Below are 16,216 nucleotides of genomic sequence, written 5' to 3'. Positions count from 1 at the left end.
GTGAATAATCGATCTCGTGAGTTACGAGAAGTTGGAGTTTACGAGAAAACGTGTGATTATGGCTTTTTAGGTCGCATTGCGCATGTATCTTTTCAAAACTTTACCGCCATTTGCAAGTGTTGGGAATGGTATCCTCTCGGAATTGATCAATATTATCTATCACAGGGAACCGTCCTGTTATTACGAGCTATCCACTGAAACAAGAACTGCTATACATCATCAGAATGCCTCGTGAAATAATAACTCTTCAACTGGGACAATGCGGCAACCAGAGTAAGTTGCCACTATTTTACCCAAATCGCCTAATCGTTCTCGTCTTTGAAGTGAGGGCAATTTTTTTAAAAGGGGGCATGTTGTTGCGTGTAATGACAAGACATTTACATTAGTGTTAATGCACATGGACTGTGAAACGTTATTCAAAACAGCGCATGTACAAGTTGGTAAAATGATTCTGATCTAAAAAAAATTGTGAATGGAATATTTCATGCTAAAAAAAGTTTCCACATCTTGTGTGATGGCGCTGATGCGGAAGTTGCAAAACAACTTGGGTCAAACCATCCTCAACAGAAGACGTCGTTAAATAAAAATCATGATTCGATTGTCGTTCAATTTATTTCATTCAATGGCACAGATCTAGAAGCAGTACCTACACACGAATTGGTGACGTCATAAAATACATGACCTTCAATCGGGGTCGTTTCCTCGGTATATACGAATTGGTATATACAAATTACAATAAAGATACTTAAGACATTACACATAAGGTAAAACAAATCACGTGACAATATAATGATAATAACGGTAATAAATCCTAGCTTAACAGTTGAACAGAACGCTCATATAGTCAGTCGGGTGACGCCGAGGGTCACGAACTGTGTTGCAAAATGGCCGTGTGGTTGAAACTGGGTCATGGCGTGACGGGTGAGGAAGACATCATTAAACACTCAAAATCACAATAAAACGGGGAAGTGGTTGCATATTACGGCGTAGCTAACATGGAAAATAAAAAAACGCCCAATACAAACGACATGGGTTCGAATCACACTAGATACACACTCACCAGAACCGAAGCAATCAGAAACCAGCAATCGTTTTGGCTTTTCCGTTCAACTCATCGGAACACTGGAGTAGTTAGAAAAATGAACACCACTTAACGACCAACGTCGTGGCGTGGTACACAAGCGTGCCATCAAAATAAAACAAAATCAGCTTGAAAAGACAGTGGGTTCGAGTCCCGCTCAGAGCTACCGTAAAAACGTAAATCAAATAAACTGAAATCTTTCAAACCGTAAACAAGTAAACAAAGAACGTCGCAAAAAAATAAGAAACCTCACAAAACTCCACCATACAAAACTGAATGAATAAATAATAAAATAACTAACGTCTTAAACTGGACGACGCGCAATTTGTTCAACAGTTTCCAGATTGTGACATGAGATGAGCAAGACCCAAGTCAAGGTAAGTTTTGTTAAAGTGTCGATGGCGTTCCCTATATTACGAAAACAATTCAGGCAACAGACGAATATCTTCTGTGGTGTTGTGGAATTTATACCGTGTCTGCGGAATTGTTGATTGAGGGTTCGAAGCCAGCAGTTAACATTTTGTTAGAAAGTTTCACAATTAAATCAAATATCCAATGATACCAGTATATTTATTTCATTATTTTAACAACTTGCAATGGTGGAAGTTGGTCAAACACGAGTTCTTACACCTAAATAAGTATCAAATATTTGTCGACACATTTATTCTCTCAACCTTGTAGAGGTGGAAATTAATTAAACAACAGGTATTTACTCACAAATATAATGGTCAATATTTGTCCATACATTCATTCTGTCAATTTAAGAACTTGTAATTGTTGGAATTAATCAAATGAGAGTTGTCTACACCAAAATAAGTTTCAAATACTTGTCCATACATTTATTCTCTCAATTTAACAACTTGTAATGGTGTAAAATAATTAAACGAGAGTTGTCTACACCAAAATAAGTCTAAAATATTTGTCCGCACATTTATTCTCTCAATTTAACAACTTGTAATGGTGTAAAATAATTAAACGAGAGCTGTCTACACCAAAATAAGTCTAAAATATTTGTCCGCACATTTATTCTCTTAATTTAACAACTTGTAATGGTGTAAAATAATTAAACGAGAGCTGTCTACACCAAAATAAGTCTAAAATATTTGTCCATACATTTATTCTCTCACGTTAACAACTTGTAATGGTGTAAAATAATTAAACGAGAGTTGTCTACACCAAAATAAGTCTAAAATATTTGTCCGCACATTTATTCTCTCAATTTAACAACTTGTAATGGTGTAAAATAATTAAACGAGAGTTGTCTACACCAAAATAAGTCTAAAATATTTGTCCGCACATTTATTCTCTCAATTTAACAACTTGTAATGGTGTAAAATAATTAAACGAGAGCTGTCTACACCAAAATAAGTCTAAAATATTTGTCCATACATTTATTCTCTCACGTTAACAACTTGTAATGGTGTAAAATAATTAAACTAGAGTTGTCTACACCAAAATAAGTCTAAAATATTTGTCCGCACATTTATTCTCTCAATTTAACAACTTGTAATGGTGTAAAATAATTAAACGATAGCTGTCTACACGAAAATAAGTCTAAAATATTTGTCCGTACAATTATTCTCTCAATTTAACAACTTGTAATTGTGGGAATTAATCAAATGAGAGCTGTCTACACCAAAATAAGTCTAAAATATTTGTCCGCACACTTATTCTCTCAATTTAACAACTTGTAATGGTGTAAAATAATTAAACGAGAGCTGTCTACACCAAAATAAGTCTAAAATATTTGTCCATACATTTATTCTCTCAATTTAACAACTTGGAATTGTGTAAAATAATTAAACGAGAGCTGTCTACACCAAAATAAGTCTAAAATATTTGTCCGCACATTTATTCTTTCAATTTAACAACCTGTAATTGTGGGAATTAATCAAACGTGAGTTGTTTACATCAAACTAAGTATTTAATATTTGTTGAGACATTTATTCTCTCAATTTAACAACTTGTAATGGTGTAAAATAATTAAACGAGAGTTGTCTACACCAAAATTAATCTCAAATATTTGTCCACACATTTATTGTCACAATTTAACCACTTGTTAATAGTGGAAATTACTTAAACGCGACTTGTTTAATCAGTTGACATCAATGCAACTTACCCGCAGACAGTGCACAACAGAGTATCATTATTGAGCAATTATAAACAGGAAGTGTCTTGGCATTAGGGTTAGGGTTGGGTCAGGTATGGGCAACGGAATTATTAACAGGAACGTGTCTTGACATTAGGGTTAGGGTTGGGTCAGGTATGGGCAACGCAAATGGCAAACACCCAATTGGCAAGATGTACACTAACGGGTTATGGCATGCACGTAGTTTACACAAGTAAAAACACAAAATTGGCAATTTTTTGGACAATTGTAACTCAATAATAGAAATATGTTGTATTTCTATATATATACACACTATATAGTCTTATCAAATGCAAACACATCCAGTTAATCCATTGTGGTCTTGTGGGTCAGTTCTCTACATAGTGATCAGGAGGACCTGGGTTCAATTCCCTTGCCTGCCCATCTTTTTCTCGCAAACACCATTTGGCAATAAAGCTAAATATGACAACAAATTATTTAATTTGCATGACCACCCACATAGCTCAGTTGATTTGTACTATGACAGCAATGTGAGCGATCGCTGGTTCGAATCCAGTATGTTTAGTTAGATTTTTGAATGCTAGTGAAGACAGTGCTCCTATGAATAGGACTTAAATCCTAACTCCTGTGTGAAGACACTCGTGGTACAGTGGACAAGACAGTGCGCTGGGAACTAAAAGATCGCAAGTTCGAATCACGGATTGGACACTCCTACGAAAGACGTTAAAAACATAAACAGCGGATTCAAAAACTCAAGTCAGGAAAACAGAACACAAGAATACTACCCCACGTGGAAGCCAGCCGAAGTCGTCGAAGAACGAACACAGTCGAAGAACGAACACAGTTGACAGCTGTAGGTCACGTGCAACAACAGACACGAGGAGCATGGCTGCTCTCCAAATGGGTCCCTTCTTTTGTATTGACCCCCTAAGGATTGCTAATCCCCCTTTCTAACTCTTCCCCCAAAAATAATATATCGCCCCTTTTAAAATGTATTGAGCCACAAATTAATGAATATTCATGAGCACAGAAACTGCTACGTCATGAATAAATTAGCATAATTTTAAAAAAATTGCATAAAGTGTAGGTACTCCTTCTGGAGCTCTGCCCATTCAATCATATAAATTTATATATGATAAATGGTAAAGTTATCCAAACAAAATGTGTATACTGACACACTGACTCGCAGTTTGAAATGTCACTACAGAATTAATATGTGTCTGGTGCAGGTCATAACAATTTTAAATGAGCCAAATGGTACATCTTCGTAAAAGTGGTTTGAACTAAACCAGTTTGTAACAATCTTGAGATATGCATAACAAACCAATCAGCAACTTAGTTGGGAATTTTGCTGCTCGGAACAATATGGCAGTGACAGTAAAAAGGAGTAGAAATGGTTGTTTTGTTTTTGTTTACTGGAATTTTCATGTATACTGTGGCTGCAAAAAAGAATGGAACAGCAATATTGCTGTAAGAGAAATTGTTTTCTGTTGTCACAAAAAGCAATGTCTGTATTGTGAGCATTACAGCTATATCATGAGCAAAACCTTCTGAAATATTGCTGTTCCATTCTTTCTTGCGGCACTGTATACATGGAAATGCCAGTAACCAAAAAAAAAGGAAAAAACAATCATATATGGAAATATTTATATTTACTTTTTTATTAATTGTTTTACAATATGCAGACACATGTGAATTTTCATTTTTTCTCGACACTAACAAAGCAATTTATTTTTTTCACAAAATCCTTGTTCACTTCAAGTTTAAAAGGGAAACTCCTTTAAAAATGATACAAAATGTAGTTACAACACTGATGACTTGACAAGGAAATAATAATATTGCATGCATCTTTTGTTACAAACTGGTTAAAGTGAATTTACAGTGAAAGAGCCCCCCAAAAAAGTGTAACCATGACTGATACAAAGTGATTTCTTATTATGTTGCAATATCATTAGTTGGTATGGAATTCTGGAAGCAGCTTTGTGCTGAGCATGGAATCAGTCCGGAAGGAATTTTAGAAGATTTTGCCACTGATGGTACTGACCGGAAGGATGTCTTCTTTTATCAGGTAAGTGTAATCATAGTTTATATGCAAAATGTTCTGTATAATAGTATGAACCATCATATCCAACAGAATTTTGTTAACAAAAATTGAAAGTTTAATTTAAAAAAACAGTTTAAAAAGTTGTATCGGTACCCTATTTTTAGCTCCGCTGTCAACTTTGTTGACACAGCAAAGCTGTTCATACTGATTGTCCATCGTCGTCAACTTTACAATTTCAACTTCTTCTTTGAAACCGCAAGTCAGAATGTTTTCAAATTTGATATGCATGTACCTTGGATGGTTTTTCCTCAGATTTGTTCATTTCATGTTAAAATCTCAAATTCTCGATTTTTAGTGAATATTTTTGTCATTTTTGGTAAAAAGTGATATTTTCGACTTCTTGTAAAAAAACACAAGTTCAATTACTTTGATATTACATATATAGGTACTATATGTGCATCTTTCTCAGATTTGTTCATTTCGTGATGATATCTTCAATTCTCTAATTTTGGTGAATATTTTTGTAATTTTTGGTAAAAAGTGATATTTTTGACTTGTTAAAAACCGAAAGTCAGATTGCTTTGATATTACATATATAGGTACTACATGTAGACCTTTCTCAGATTTGTTCATTTCATGATGATATCTTCAATTCTCTAATTTTGATAAGTATTTCTTGTCATTTTTGGTAAAAAGTGATATTTTCGACTTGTTACTGTCACACAACGTAATATTACCGTAATTGGTATAGTACAGGTGTGATGGTTCAAATACCAAAATGGCAACAGTAACATAAAGACTTCCCTGGCGGCGATGATAACATACGAACACGGAGTCAACAGATGAGGTTTCAACTGGTACTGGTATTATTATACTCTGCAAACATCAAGTACAATAACTCGGTAAAACTCCAAACCTCCAATAACTAGATACTTAAACTCCACCACAATTCAACGAGATCTCCGATCTGATCTCAGTGTTGAACAACTCCCCTATATATACCCACACTGTCTATAAATAGACCATTACATCAGCATGCATAATGAGTCTGGAACTTACTGCAAATTTCTAGAATGTTCCATTACCAGTTTCTAAAAATTCCACCCAGACACAGTACGGTTCTAGAACATTCTCAGTCACACGGAAGTGGTAAACAAGTCGTATGCGACAGTTACAAATCAAAAGTCTGATTGCTTTGATACTATACATATTGTTCATTTTCTAATGATATCTTCAGTTCTCAATTGTAATGTGCATTGCTAACAGTGGAGCTTTCTCAGCCTTCAGGCTGCTTGTTATTTTCCGTGTTCAGAAACTTCAATTTCCTTACTTGAAAAATACTGTAGGACGAGAAATTTTCACGCTCTGAAATTTGTGTGTGAAAGCAAATTTCGTCTTATTCACGTATTTTATTATTTGTGTTCTTCTTGCAGACTAATTATTTCAACTTTGACCTTTCATTTATACATGTTTGTCAATAAATTTAAAACGGAATCCTAACATACAAGAACAAAGAGCATTTATTATTTAAAGCAGGGGAGGTGTCACCTGCGCAAGCAGCCATAGTGTGTCTTTGTTTACAAACACGTGTCTATCCATGAGCCTTTGCATTTTTAGCATGCATTGTTATCGTTGCTTGGGACCCGATTCCTGTGCATGCGCAGGTGACGACCCCTCCGCTTTAATGTAAGTTACTAATTCACCCATTAAAAATGAGTGTTACACTTCCACTATCCAACACACATTGATTATCGCTATTACTGCAGTTTTACACTCAATGCGACAGCCATTATGCCAAGTATTTAGACACTGTTATCATTTCGTATGTGACGTCGACACGCCAGAAGGTGGGGTTACCCGAAAAACAAAAAGCCCTGGCATTATTTGAAGATTTATCAATGTGAAGATTTTTTGAAATAACTACACGACAACATCGCCACTGCGTTTGTTCCGGCCTGTTGTACCAATCAGCTACAACCCATTAATCTTGCCGTTGACAAGCCTTTCAATGACTCACTGAAATCTAACTTTTAATCGTGATACACTGACGGTACTTTGAAGGAACTGATATTTCTGATGTCAAAGTTAATCTTCGTCTTTCGGATTCAAACCACTTCATGCTAAATGGTTAGATGAAGTCGTGCAATCCATTGAAAATCACTGGGAATTGTGTACACAGGGCTACCAACTTGCTGGCATTACAGATCGACTGAAGCCACTTTCCGAATATGTGGAACAAATTGACAGTCACATGAATACTGCTGTTGTTCTAAATGTCCACTTTTTAAAACCAGAATTCAGATGAATACATAACATTTTCATTCACTAGTCTTGTGTTACTAGCATAACATTCAAACTTTGCATGCATTTTAATTTTAGCACAGAGCCACCTCTGTGTACCACACGAAAATAAAACTGCTCAAATAATTTTTCGTTTTACAGTATTTTTAGATTTACATAAAACTTGTAGAGGCCTGTAGAGGGCAGTAAACTAAATACAAAAGTAATTTGTGGTGTGATTCTAATCGTATGCAGTGTACAATAATAACTTAGTTTACATTAATTTTGTATCTAGGCTGATGATGAACACTACATCCCAAGAGCTGTACTATTGGACTTAGAGCCACGTGTTATCCACGGCATATTAAATTCCCCATACGCTAACCTTTACAATCCAGAAAATATCTATCTTTCAAAAAATGGAGGTGGTGCTGGTAATAACTGGGCTACTGGATACTCGCAGGTGAGCTTGTCACAGTTACCAAATTTGCTCTATCACTTATGTAAAATGATAGATGTTACTATGGTCAAAATAAGTAATATTTTAAAAATACTAACAGTTGTCATGCCGTGCATGTTAGAGTTTCACAAAATCATTGTATTTTACACAAAATAATTAATTTGTGGGCTGTGGGTTGCGGACTTCAAGCTGCGGGTTGCGGGCTTCAAGCTGCGGGTTGCGGGCTTCACATTAAGCTTCACAAATAAGCCTCTAGTAGTTTATTAGTTTTATTCATACCATTACCCTAACCCTAACTGGCCTAAATTCAGACATATTTTTAGCCTCTTCGAACAAACTATAAACAGTGTGGTAGTTACCTCCTGCATGCAAATGTAGTGGTAAATTTGTTACATTGACGGTGCACTTCATGTACTCCACATAGGACCGGTACAATTTAGCCCAGCATTTCCAGCGTGGTAGTTTTATTTGGGATTAATTAATTTTACTAATTAATTTTTTGTATGTTCCGTGGTGCCGATTAGCCTAATTAATTTTATTTATTATATTTTCAGTAAAACCTTGAAGCCTGCAACTCGCAGCCCGCAAAATAGCGCATCTATATTTTACACGCGTTGAATATGTTGCTATGAGTCCCATATCAATATGATGCAGTGCAACAACTAGCACTTTGTTGATTCTGTGTAAAACAAATTCGATTTTCTGGTATGCATGATTTCAATATTCAGCTGATTCTTGGTCTGGGTTAGTCAGTACCTGTGTTGTTCATTCAAACTCACTGTCACACTATATTAATTACAGGGCGAGACCCTCTATGAGGAGATGTTTGATATTATTGACAGAGAGGCTGATGGTAGTGATAGCTTAGAAGGTTTTGTGCTATGTCATTCTATTGCTGGTGGTACTGGTTCTGGTATGGGATCATATCTACTGGAACGTCTAAATGACAGGTAAATAAACATACTCCACTTCCTCTCGTTCCCTGTGATATTCATGATGTAACATTTATACTAGTACATGTATGTTATTACAACAGTTATCTTGTCACAACTGAGCAGCTTTATGACATGACATTTTTTGGCAGTAACCAAATTTAAGATTCACTCGGATGTCTTGAAAAGGTCCCTGTCTGATTTTTCCCACTTATTGTTATTAATTATTTTGAACATATTAATATTTTATATCAGATATACATGAAATATCTGCTTGCTTCTAAAACAGATCTTGAATTCTGTAAATAGCGAAACCTTTCGTAATCATATTTGCATTGTATTGATTGTAAGTGGATGGTTAATCTGGTGAACTGTAATATGGCAATTGTAGCTGTTGTTGCTTATTTCTTTATTCTCTAGTGTTTTGCTTTAACATTTCTCTGTTTTTTTGTTTTCATCAGATTCCCAAAGAAGTTGATCCAAACATATTCCGTATTTCCAAACCAGGATGAAATTAGTGATGTCGTCGTTCAACCTTATAACTCGCTGTTGACCTTGAAGAGATTGACTCAGAATGCTGATTGTGTGGTAGTTTTGGACAACACAGCACTCAATCGGATAGCAACTGAAAGAATGCATGCACAGAATCCAGATTTTTCACAAATCAACCAAATGGTATGTATCAGCAATTTAGTGGAAGTAAATGTTATATACAGATTCATGTAGACATAGAATCCAAAAGCCAGAATTCATGGCATACAAAAGATTTGTAAAATATTTCCTGGAGATAGAGTACTTCATTGCTGTTTGACGGAATAGGTTGACTTCTCATAATAAAAAATGGGGAAATTTTTTGAAAAATGTTACCCAGTCCACTTTACAATATGTAGATTAATTGCAATTTGTAATGTACAAACCAGGTACGTAAGATGTTAATTTCAGTGCAAACTCCAATAAAAGTTTATAAATACAAAAAAAAAAATGTTATATGCAATCAATTGCTAATATACAATACAACATCAGTGTTTTTATCGCCTTGTAGGTCTCCACCATTATGTCTGTGAGCACAGCAACGTTGAGATATCCAGGTTATATGAATAATGTTTTTATTGCCTTGTAGGTCTCCACCATTATGTCTGTGAGCACAGCAACGTTGAGATATCCAGGTTATATGAATAATGATTTGATTGGCTTGATAGCTTCTTTAATTCCAACACCAAGATTACATTTCCTTATGACTGGATACACACCACTTGTCACTGATCAGAAGGTAATGTACACACGTTTGTAATGGCAGTTAGTTATTGTTAGTACAACCTAGTATTCTGTGGTAATATGCAAACATTGTAAGAGATGGTTCAAGTAAGGCAACTATGTTGACAAGAGATCATTTGCCTGAAAAAAAAACAAGATATTGCCTTAACCCACTTGGTGGCGGGATTATATCTTACAAGGCCACTTATAAGGCAATGCATATGTTGCATATTTGCTGCATTGCTCCATTTAAATGGATCTTTGCATGCATGTGTAGGCCAAGTTGGTGTATTGGTTGTGTCTGGATCATTTCATTTTACTCAGATACTACTAGTGATACTATCGGCTGGTTATGAAGCTGTAGACTCTTGCACTGATCTATGACTAATTCATCTGTCCTGTCTTGAGTACTGCAAGAATTTGTAATTTGGTTATTTAAAGGCATTTGTGAGGGGGGAGGTGAAAGTTGCTGTGAAATGATGACTGCTACGCAATAGGTGATTTTCCGTTCAACTACAAGATCTCGCGAGATGCATTAGAGACGAACGATTTGAAATTGAATTTCTTTATTTCGTAGCTCACATCGACCGGCCGATCTTCGACAAAGGAATATTGCTTTTGAATACCCTCACTTAATCGAAATTGCCTATCATCAAATGTGTACAGCAAATTATTAAGCATGGAAATCCCCCCCCCCAAATATTTTTGCGTTTGTTGAATCCCATGCGATGTTTGACACCACTACGACGCTATGACCTTTGTTTGTCCTGTTTTTATGTTCAATTTCACGCATAATGCGCGATTCTCGCAGTGAATGGAAAATAGTCACCTTACGAAACTGCAAGTCTTGTGAAATTTTAGCAATTAACATATTGTCCTAGCTTTGTCCAATAAGGCGACTTAAAACAGAACTGTAATGAATAGAATTTTAAAATGACTTCCATGTATTGTCTTGTTCATTTGCTATCAATAATAACCTGAAGAGATTTGACCATTTCAGCTATGTTTTACTCATAGGTAACCACAATACGAAAAACAACAGTACTTGATGTTATGAGGAGATTGCTACAACCTAAGAATACTATGGTGTCAACTAGAGATAGACAAAGGAGTTTACAAGCCAACCATTGCTATATATCTATACTTAATATTATCCAGGGCGAAGTGGATCCAACCCAGGTATGCTCTTTGTCACTATCTTCACTACTCAATTTCAAATAGCTGTTTCCCATGTTTATGTTATTTATTGTTACAGAAATGTTAACCCTCGATGCCAGTTTGTGATCACATGACATCATTTGCGATAGATCTTTATAAATATGTGGGGAAAGTGACTATAATGTTGGTTCTTTTCTTCTAATAAATTCTCAAATTGTTGTCAACTATTGTTCTGATAATAATGAACTATTACACAAAATCATACATCAAACCATGGAAAAATGTTTCTAAATCAAATTTTTCCTGTTATCTTGATTATTTACGGGCAATTAGATTTCAGTTCTGATTTGAAATACTGTAAAATTCTTTATTTTAGCTGGAACTAATTTTCGCTGGAACGACATTTTCGGTGTTGTATAGAACTTATTTTGACTGATTTTTGACAAGTTGAATATAAAATGTAGGAAAAAAGGTATATTCAATTGATTTTATTTTCACTGAATCATTCCTTCAGCAGAAATAGCGAAAATTAGCTCCAAGCGAAAATAAAGTATTTTACAGTAGACATAACTAGACAAGATTCTTAATTTTGTCACCATTATGTTATGACCGCAAACTGAAATTTGTTTGAGATAAATTAAAAATGTTTTATTAAAAATCGTATGAAAATTTGTTTGTAAACATCTTCATAACTGCTATCAGAAGATAAGCGCCCTCTATAGTTGACATACTTAAAATATTCTTCCAGGTTCATAAAAGTCTACAGAGAATAAGAGAAAGGAAGCTGGCAAATTTTATTCCATGGGGACCTGCTAGTATTCAGGTAAGAACACTACAAGTTAACTATAGACTACCTAATTGGTTATGTAACTGATATGCTAATTTTTTAAAACATTGTTAACTAAAAAAAATAGTTGATAAAATAAAATAAATCCTTGTACAAATAGAATTTTCTATTCTGACTTGCTTGTATTCCAAACTAGGATTATGATTATGAGATATGTAAAGAAATTGATAGAGGTGTGAAAAGATGTCTTATTGATGCCATGAATTATAGAAATGATTATGTAGATTAGATTCATTTCCTGTTTTTACTTAAAGTTTAAAAAATTCATTTATTGTATTTCCTTTAAGTTTTAAATTGTCTGTTTCTTTTTCCATTTATATAGTATTTGTTTTTTCCCAGTAATTTTATTGCAGCTTCTATTTACTTGTTAGTGAGCCTCTGATGTAAAAGAGTTGTGACAAATAAATAAATAAATAAAATAAATAAATAAACCTTTAATTCTGCTTTAAATATCAAAAATACATTCAACTGATTCATTTCTATTTCTTTATTCATACCAATGTTTACTGTGAACAAGTAAACTGGAAATTTTTGCCATTTCAGGATTTTATGTCACTCGTGAAGACAAAATTTGATGAAAGTCACTGACACTTTGTGTAATAATATTCACCAGTACAAAATTTGGCCACATATAACAGTAAAATTCATGAAATATGTCTTGTGGATTTAAAATCGGTTTGCATTATTTTGCATCTTGTTCATAATCCTCACTTCTGTATGTACTGTCACAGACTCCACTATATTATTCATACTCACAATACAGTATGATAAGGTAATATTTAATCTATTCCATCGTCATATATATAATTGATTGAATTCAGCAATATTACCTTTTATTGTAGGTTGCATTGTCAAGGAAATCACCCTATGTACAGACTTCACATAGAGTCAGTGGGCTAATGTTGGCAAACCATACAAGTATATCTTCTGTAAGTACAATTATTTTAGCTCCGCTGTCAATGTTGTCAAGCGAAGCTTATCTTATGAGTGATTGTCATACTTGGTTGTTTGTGTCAACTTTTTACGTTTTTGACTGCTTCTTGAGAACTACAAGTCTTATTGCTTTTATACTCAGTGTATATTTTCCTTGGGCAGACTTCTCTCTTCGATTTGTTCTTTTTGTTATGATATATTTAGTTCTCTAATTTTGATTAATATTTTTGTCATTTCTGTTAAAAAGTGATACATTCAACTTTTTGTTGAAAACCACAAGTCCAATTGTTTTGATATTATACATATAGGTACTACAGGTAGACCTTGTGCAGATTTGTTCATTTCGTGATGATATCCTCAATTCTCATTTTTGGTGAAAAGTGAGGTTTTCAAATTCTTGTTAAAAACAGCAAGTCTGATTGCTCTTGTACATGTACTATGCAGGTGGCCCTCTCGCAGATTTTTCAGTTCTTTAATTGAAATGTGCATTGCTAACAGCAGAGCTATCTCACCTGAGAGGCTGCTTGTTTATAATGAAAATTTAACAGCAGCCAGTGTACGATAGTTTCCATACATGTCAGGACAAAAATATTGACTAAGAGTTATGATGGGAGTTTTTGAAATTAAAGGAAAGTATGGCATATTTATATAATATATTCTAGGTTAAAGTTGCATTCACATTTGCATGTGAAACAGCACTTCCACAACAAGCTAAAAACATAAGATGTTTAAAAAATGTGTTAAAAAACATCCTGGCCTCACATCTGCTTATACTATTTTAAAAGTAGACAAACATATCTATAATATTTACTGATCTTTGAGGACAACTTTAGCTTTAGAATCAGAATTTATTGACCTCTGCGTTCTGCATTATGTTCGCAGACAAAGCTGGCAACACAGATTTGTTACGGTCTATAAACCCTGGAATTTTCACAGAAATGTCATTATAACCACTACTTGTAATATATTCATTGATAGTAATTACTGGTTAGTGTTGCATCTGTACAGCAACTTGTCATTCTATTGAAATAAACAATACAGCCACATGGCTATCCTCTTGTGTATTTGTGTGTACCTCAGTTCTGTGTTTAATACACAAATGCATTGAATTCATTGCCCTCGATGTGATCAATGTACTGTAAAGTGCTGTGAAATACTTTCTTTTCGCTTGGAATTAATTTTCACTAAAGGAATGATTCAGTGAAAATAAAATCCAGCGAATATACCCTTTTTTCCCATATTTTATATTAAACTTATCAAAATTCCATACAAAACAACCAAAATGCCATTTCAGCGAAAATTATATCCAGCTAAAATAAAGTATTCTACAGTACTTTATTTTCACTGAAAGGATTCAGCAAAAATAAAATTCAGTGAAAATACCATTTTTTCTATATTTTACATTCAGCTCATTGAAAATTAACTTGCATACATAACAGCCAATATCTTTTCAGTGAAAATTAATTGCAGCTAAAGTAAAGAATTTCATAAGTGTACGCATCAAACATGAAATGACAAAAGTTAACTTCAAGTTATTTATAGTTATTTATATAAAATGATTACTAATCATTGCCATATATTTACCAGTTATTTGATAGGACTTGCAAACAGTATGACAAGCTGCGGAAACGCGAGGCTTTCTTGGATGGATTTCGTAAAGAAGCCATATTTAAAGATAATCTAGATGAGTTGGATGATTCTCGTGAAGTGGTACAACAGTTGATTGATGAATATGTTGCGGCCACTAAACCCGATTACATCTCTTGGGGCCAGCCGCCAGAATAATCAAACCCGATACCTACTCAATTATTATATTGTTTGTGTCGCCTTTCTTTTCATCAGACGAGATATACAGATGTTATAAAATTTCTTCAACTTGCATGTAAATATCACTTTTATTCGAAGTATCTTCTGTACTTCTTTCAGTTTACACATGGATGTTTGATTTATCAAATGTTACTCTTAAAGTCGCATGTTCATTTCTTTTATACTGCAATATAAATGTACCTTTACATATTTTCCTGAAGTTGACATTCTTGTGTAGAGTGGTATATTTAATCCTGTGAAACCATTCAGTTTAGATATTACTGTAAAATCTGTATTAGAAGCTGCGACTTCTTTTAAAATGGTACAATGCAACAGAGGCGATGTGGCTTCTACGCATAAAAGAAACGATTAAATTTTGGTTCAAGCTTGCTCAGAAAGACTGGGTGTGGCTTCTAATATGGATGAAGCTTGTAATCAGTTTATGATGTACTACTGCCTTTTCAATAAAATATGTAAATATTGGATATTTATTCTGCTTACTGAAATTTTCTTTTCAATGCGAGGTTATGCGTAAAAACAGGATAGACAATGGACATAAGCGTTGTAATGAGATTCAACAAAAGTGAATTTATTTACAAGCATAATGTGCTACACATTTGATTAAGTAATGGTAATATTCTCATCTGAAAGATTAGCTTAAACCAAATCATTTGATATGAGAAAAGTCACTCATTTCCTCCGATATGGATGCCCAGCAGTTATTAATCCCCGTTTGGACCTTTATGTATCTTAGACATGCCTGGACCGATTACATTCAAACTTTACACATATGCACTTCAAAATAGCTGAATGGTGGCCATTTTTGTGCTAAAAATCATCACAATAAAAAATGGATTGATTTTGTTTGTACATACATTGGACATTATGAGACCTTTATGCACATTTTATTTTTTTAGATCTAATTTAAAATGGCTCCCTGGTGGCCATTTTGTTTTAATGAATGCAGTTCTAGTGCCATATCCCTGCCATAATTTGACTGAATATCTTGTCATAGATATACAAAGATATTAGTTATGATTGACACCAGTTTTTAAGCTGATAAGTCATCTAAATCGAGCATTTCTGGCATTCTTGGTACACAACACGAGTCACTGATACAAGTCATTTTATTTTTCAAATTTGATTCAAAATGGCCATTTTGTTTTAATGAATGTTTCTAGAGCCGTATATCATGATTATATATATTCATTATGACAGATATATTGGTTTGGCAATCTAATTCAAAATGGCCAAATAGCAGCCATTTTTGTACTAAAAAATCCTCAAAATCAAGCATTTCTGGCATTCCAG

The 16,216-nt window shown here is 34.1% G+C and overlaps 1 protein-coding gene across 1 annotated transcript; it reads left to right on the top strand.

Moving 5' to 3' along the window:
* Positions 1–86: 86 nt before the first annotated feature.
* Positions 87–15,390, top strand: LOC100370247 (tubulin gamma-1 chain). The gene is made up of 10 exons (XM_002732766.4): positions 87–273; positions 5,147–5,259; positions 7,811–7,978; positions 8,777–8,925; positions 9,369–9,582; positions 10,028–10,177; positions 11,179–11,340; positions 12,068–12,142; positions 13,009–13,095; positions 14,687–15,390. The coding sequence occupies exons 1-10, from the start codon at positions 225–227 to the stop codon at positions 14,882–14,884; spliced, it is 1,365 nt and encodes a 454-aa protein (XP_002732812.1). The 5' UTR covers positions 87–224; the 3' UTR covers positions 14,885–15,390.
* Positions 15,391–16,216: the final 826 nt, after the last annotated feature.

Source organism: Saccoglossus kowalevskii, chromosome 7, assembly GCF_978046115.1.
Source record: "Saccoglossus kowalevskii chromosome 7, keSacKowa6.1, whole genome shotgun sequence".
Taxonomy (NCBI): Eukaryota; Metazoa; Hemichordata; class Enteropneusta; family Harrimaniidae; genus Saccoglossus; species Saccoglossus kowalevskii.
The sequence above is the reverse complement of the archived record's forward strand: the minus strand, read 5'-3'. Positions and strand labels throughout refer to the sequence as shown.

Excerpts from the sequence above, each read along its gene's own strand:
- LOC100370247 (XM_002732766.4), top strand. The coding sequence starts at position 225 with ATGCCTCGTGAAATAATAACTCTTCAACTGGGACAATGCGGCAACCAG. Across the intron at positions 5,260-7,810 it reads AGGATGTCTTCTTTTATCAG|GCTGATGATGAACACTACAT; the intron begins GTAAGTGTAATC and ends TTTTGTATCTAG. Across the intron at positions 10,178-11,178 it reads CACTTGTCACTGATCAGAAG|GTAACCACAATACGAAAAAC; the intron begins GTAATGTACACA and ends TTTTACTCATAG.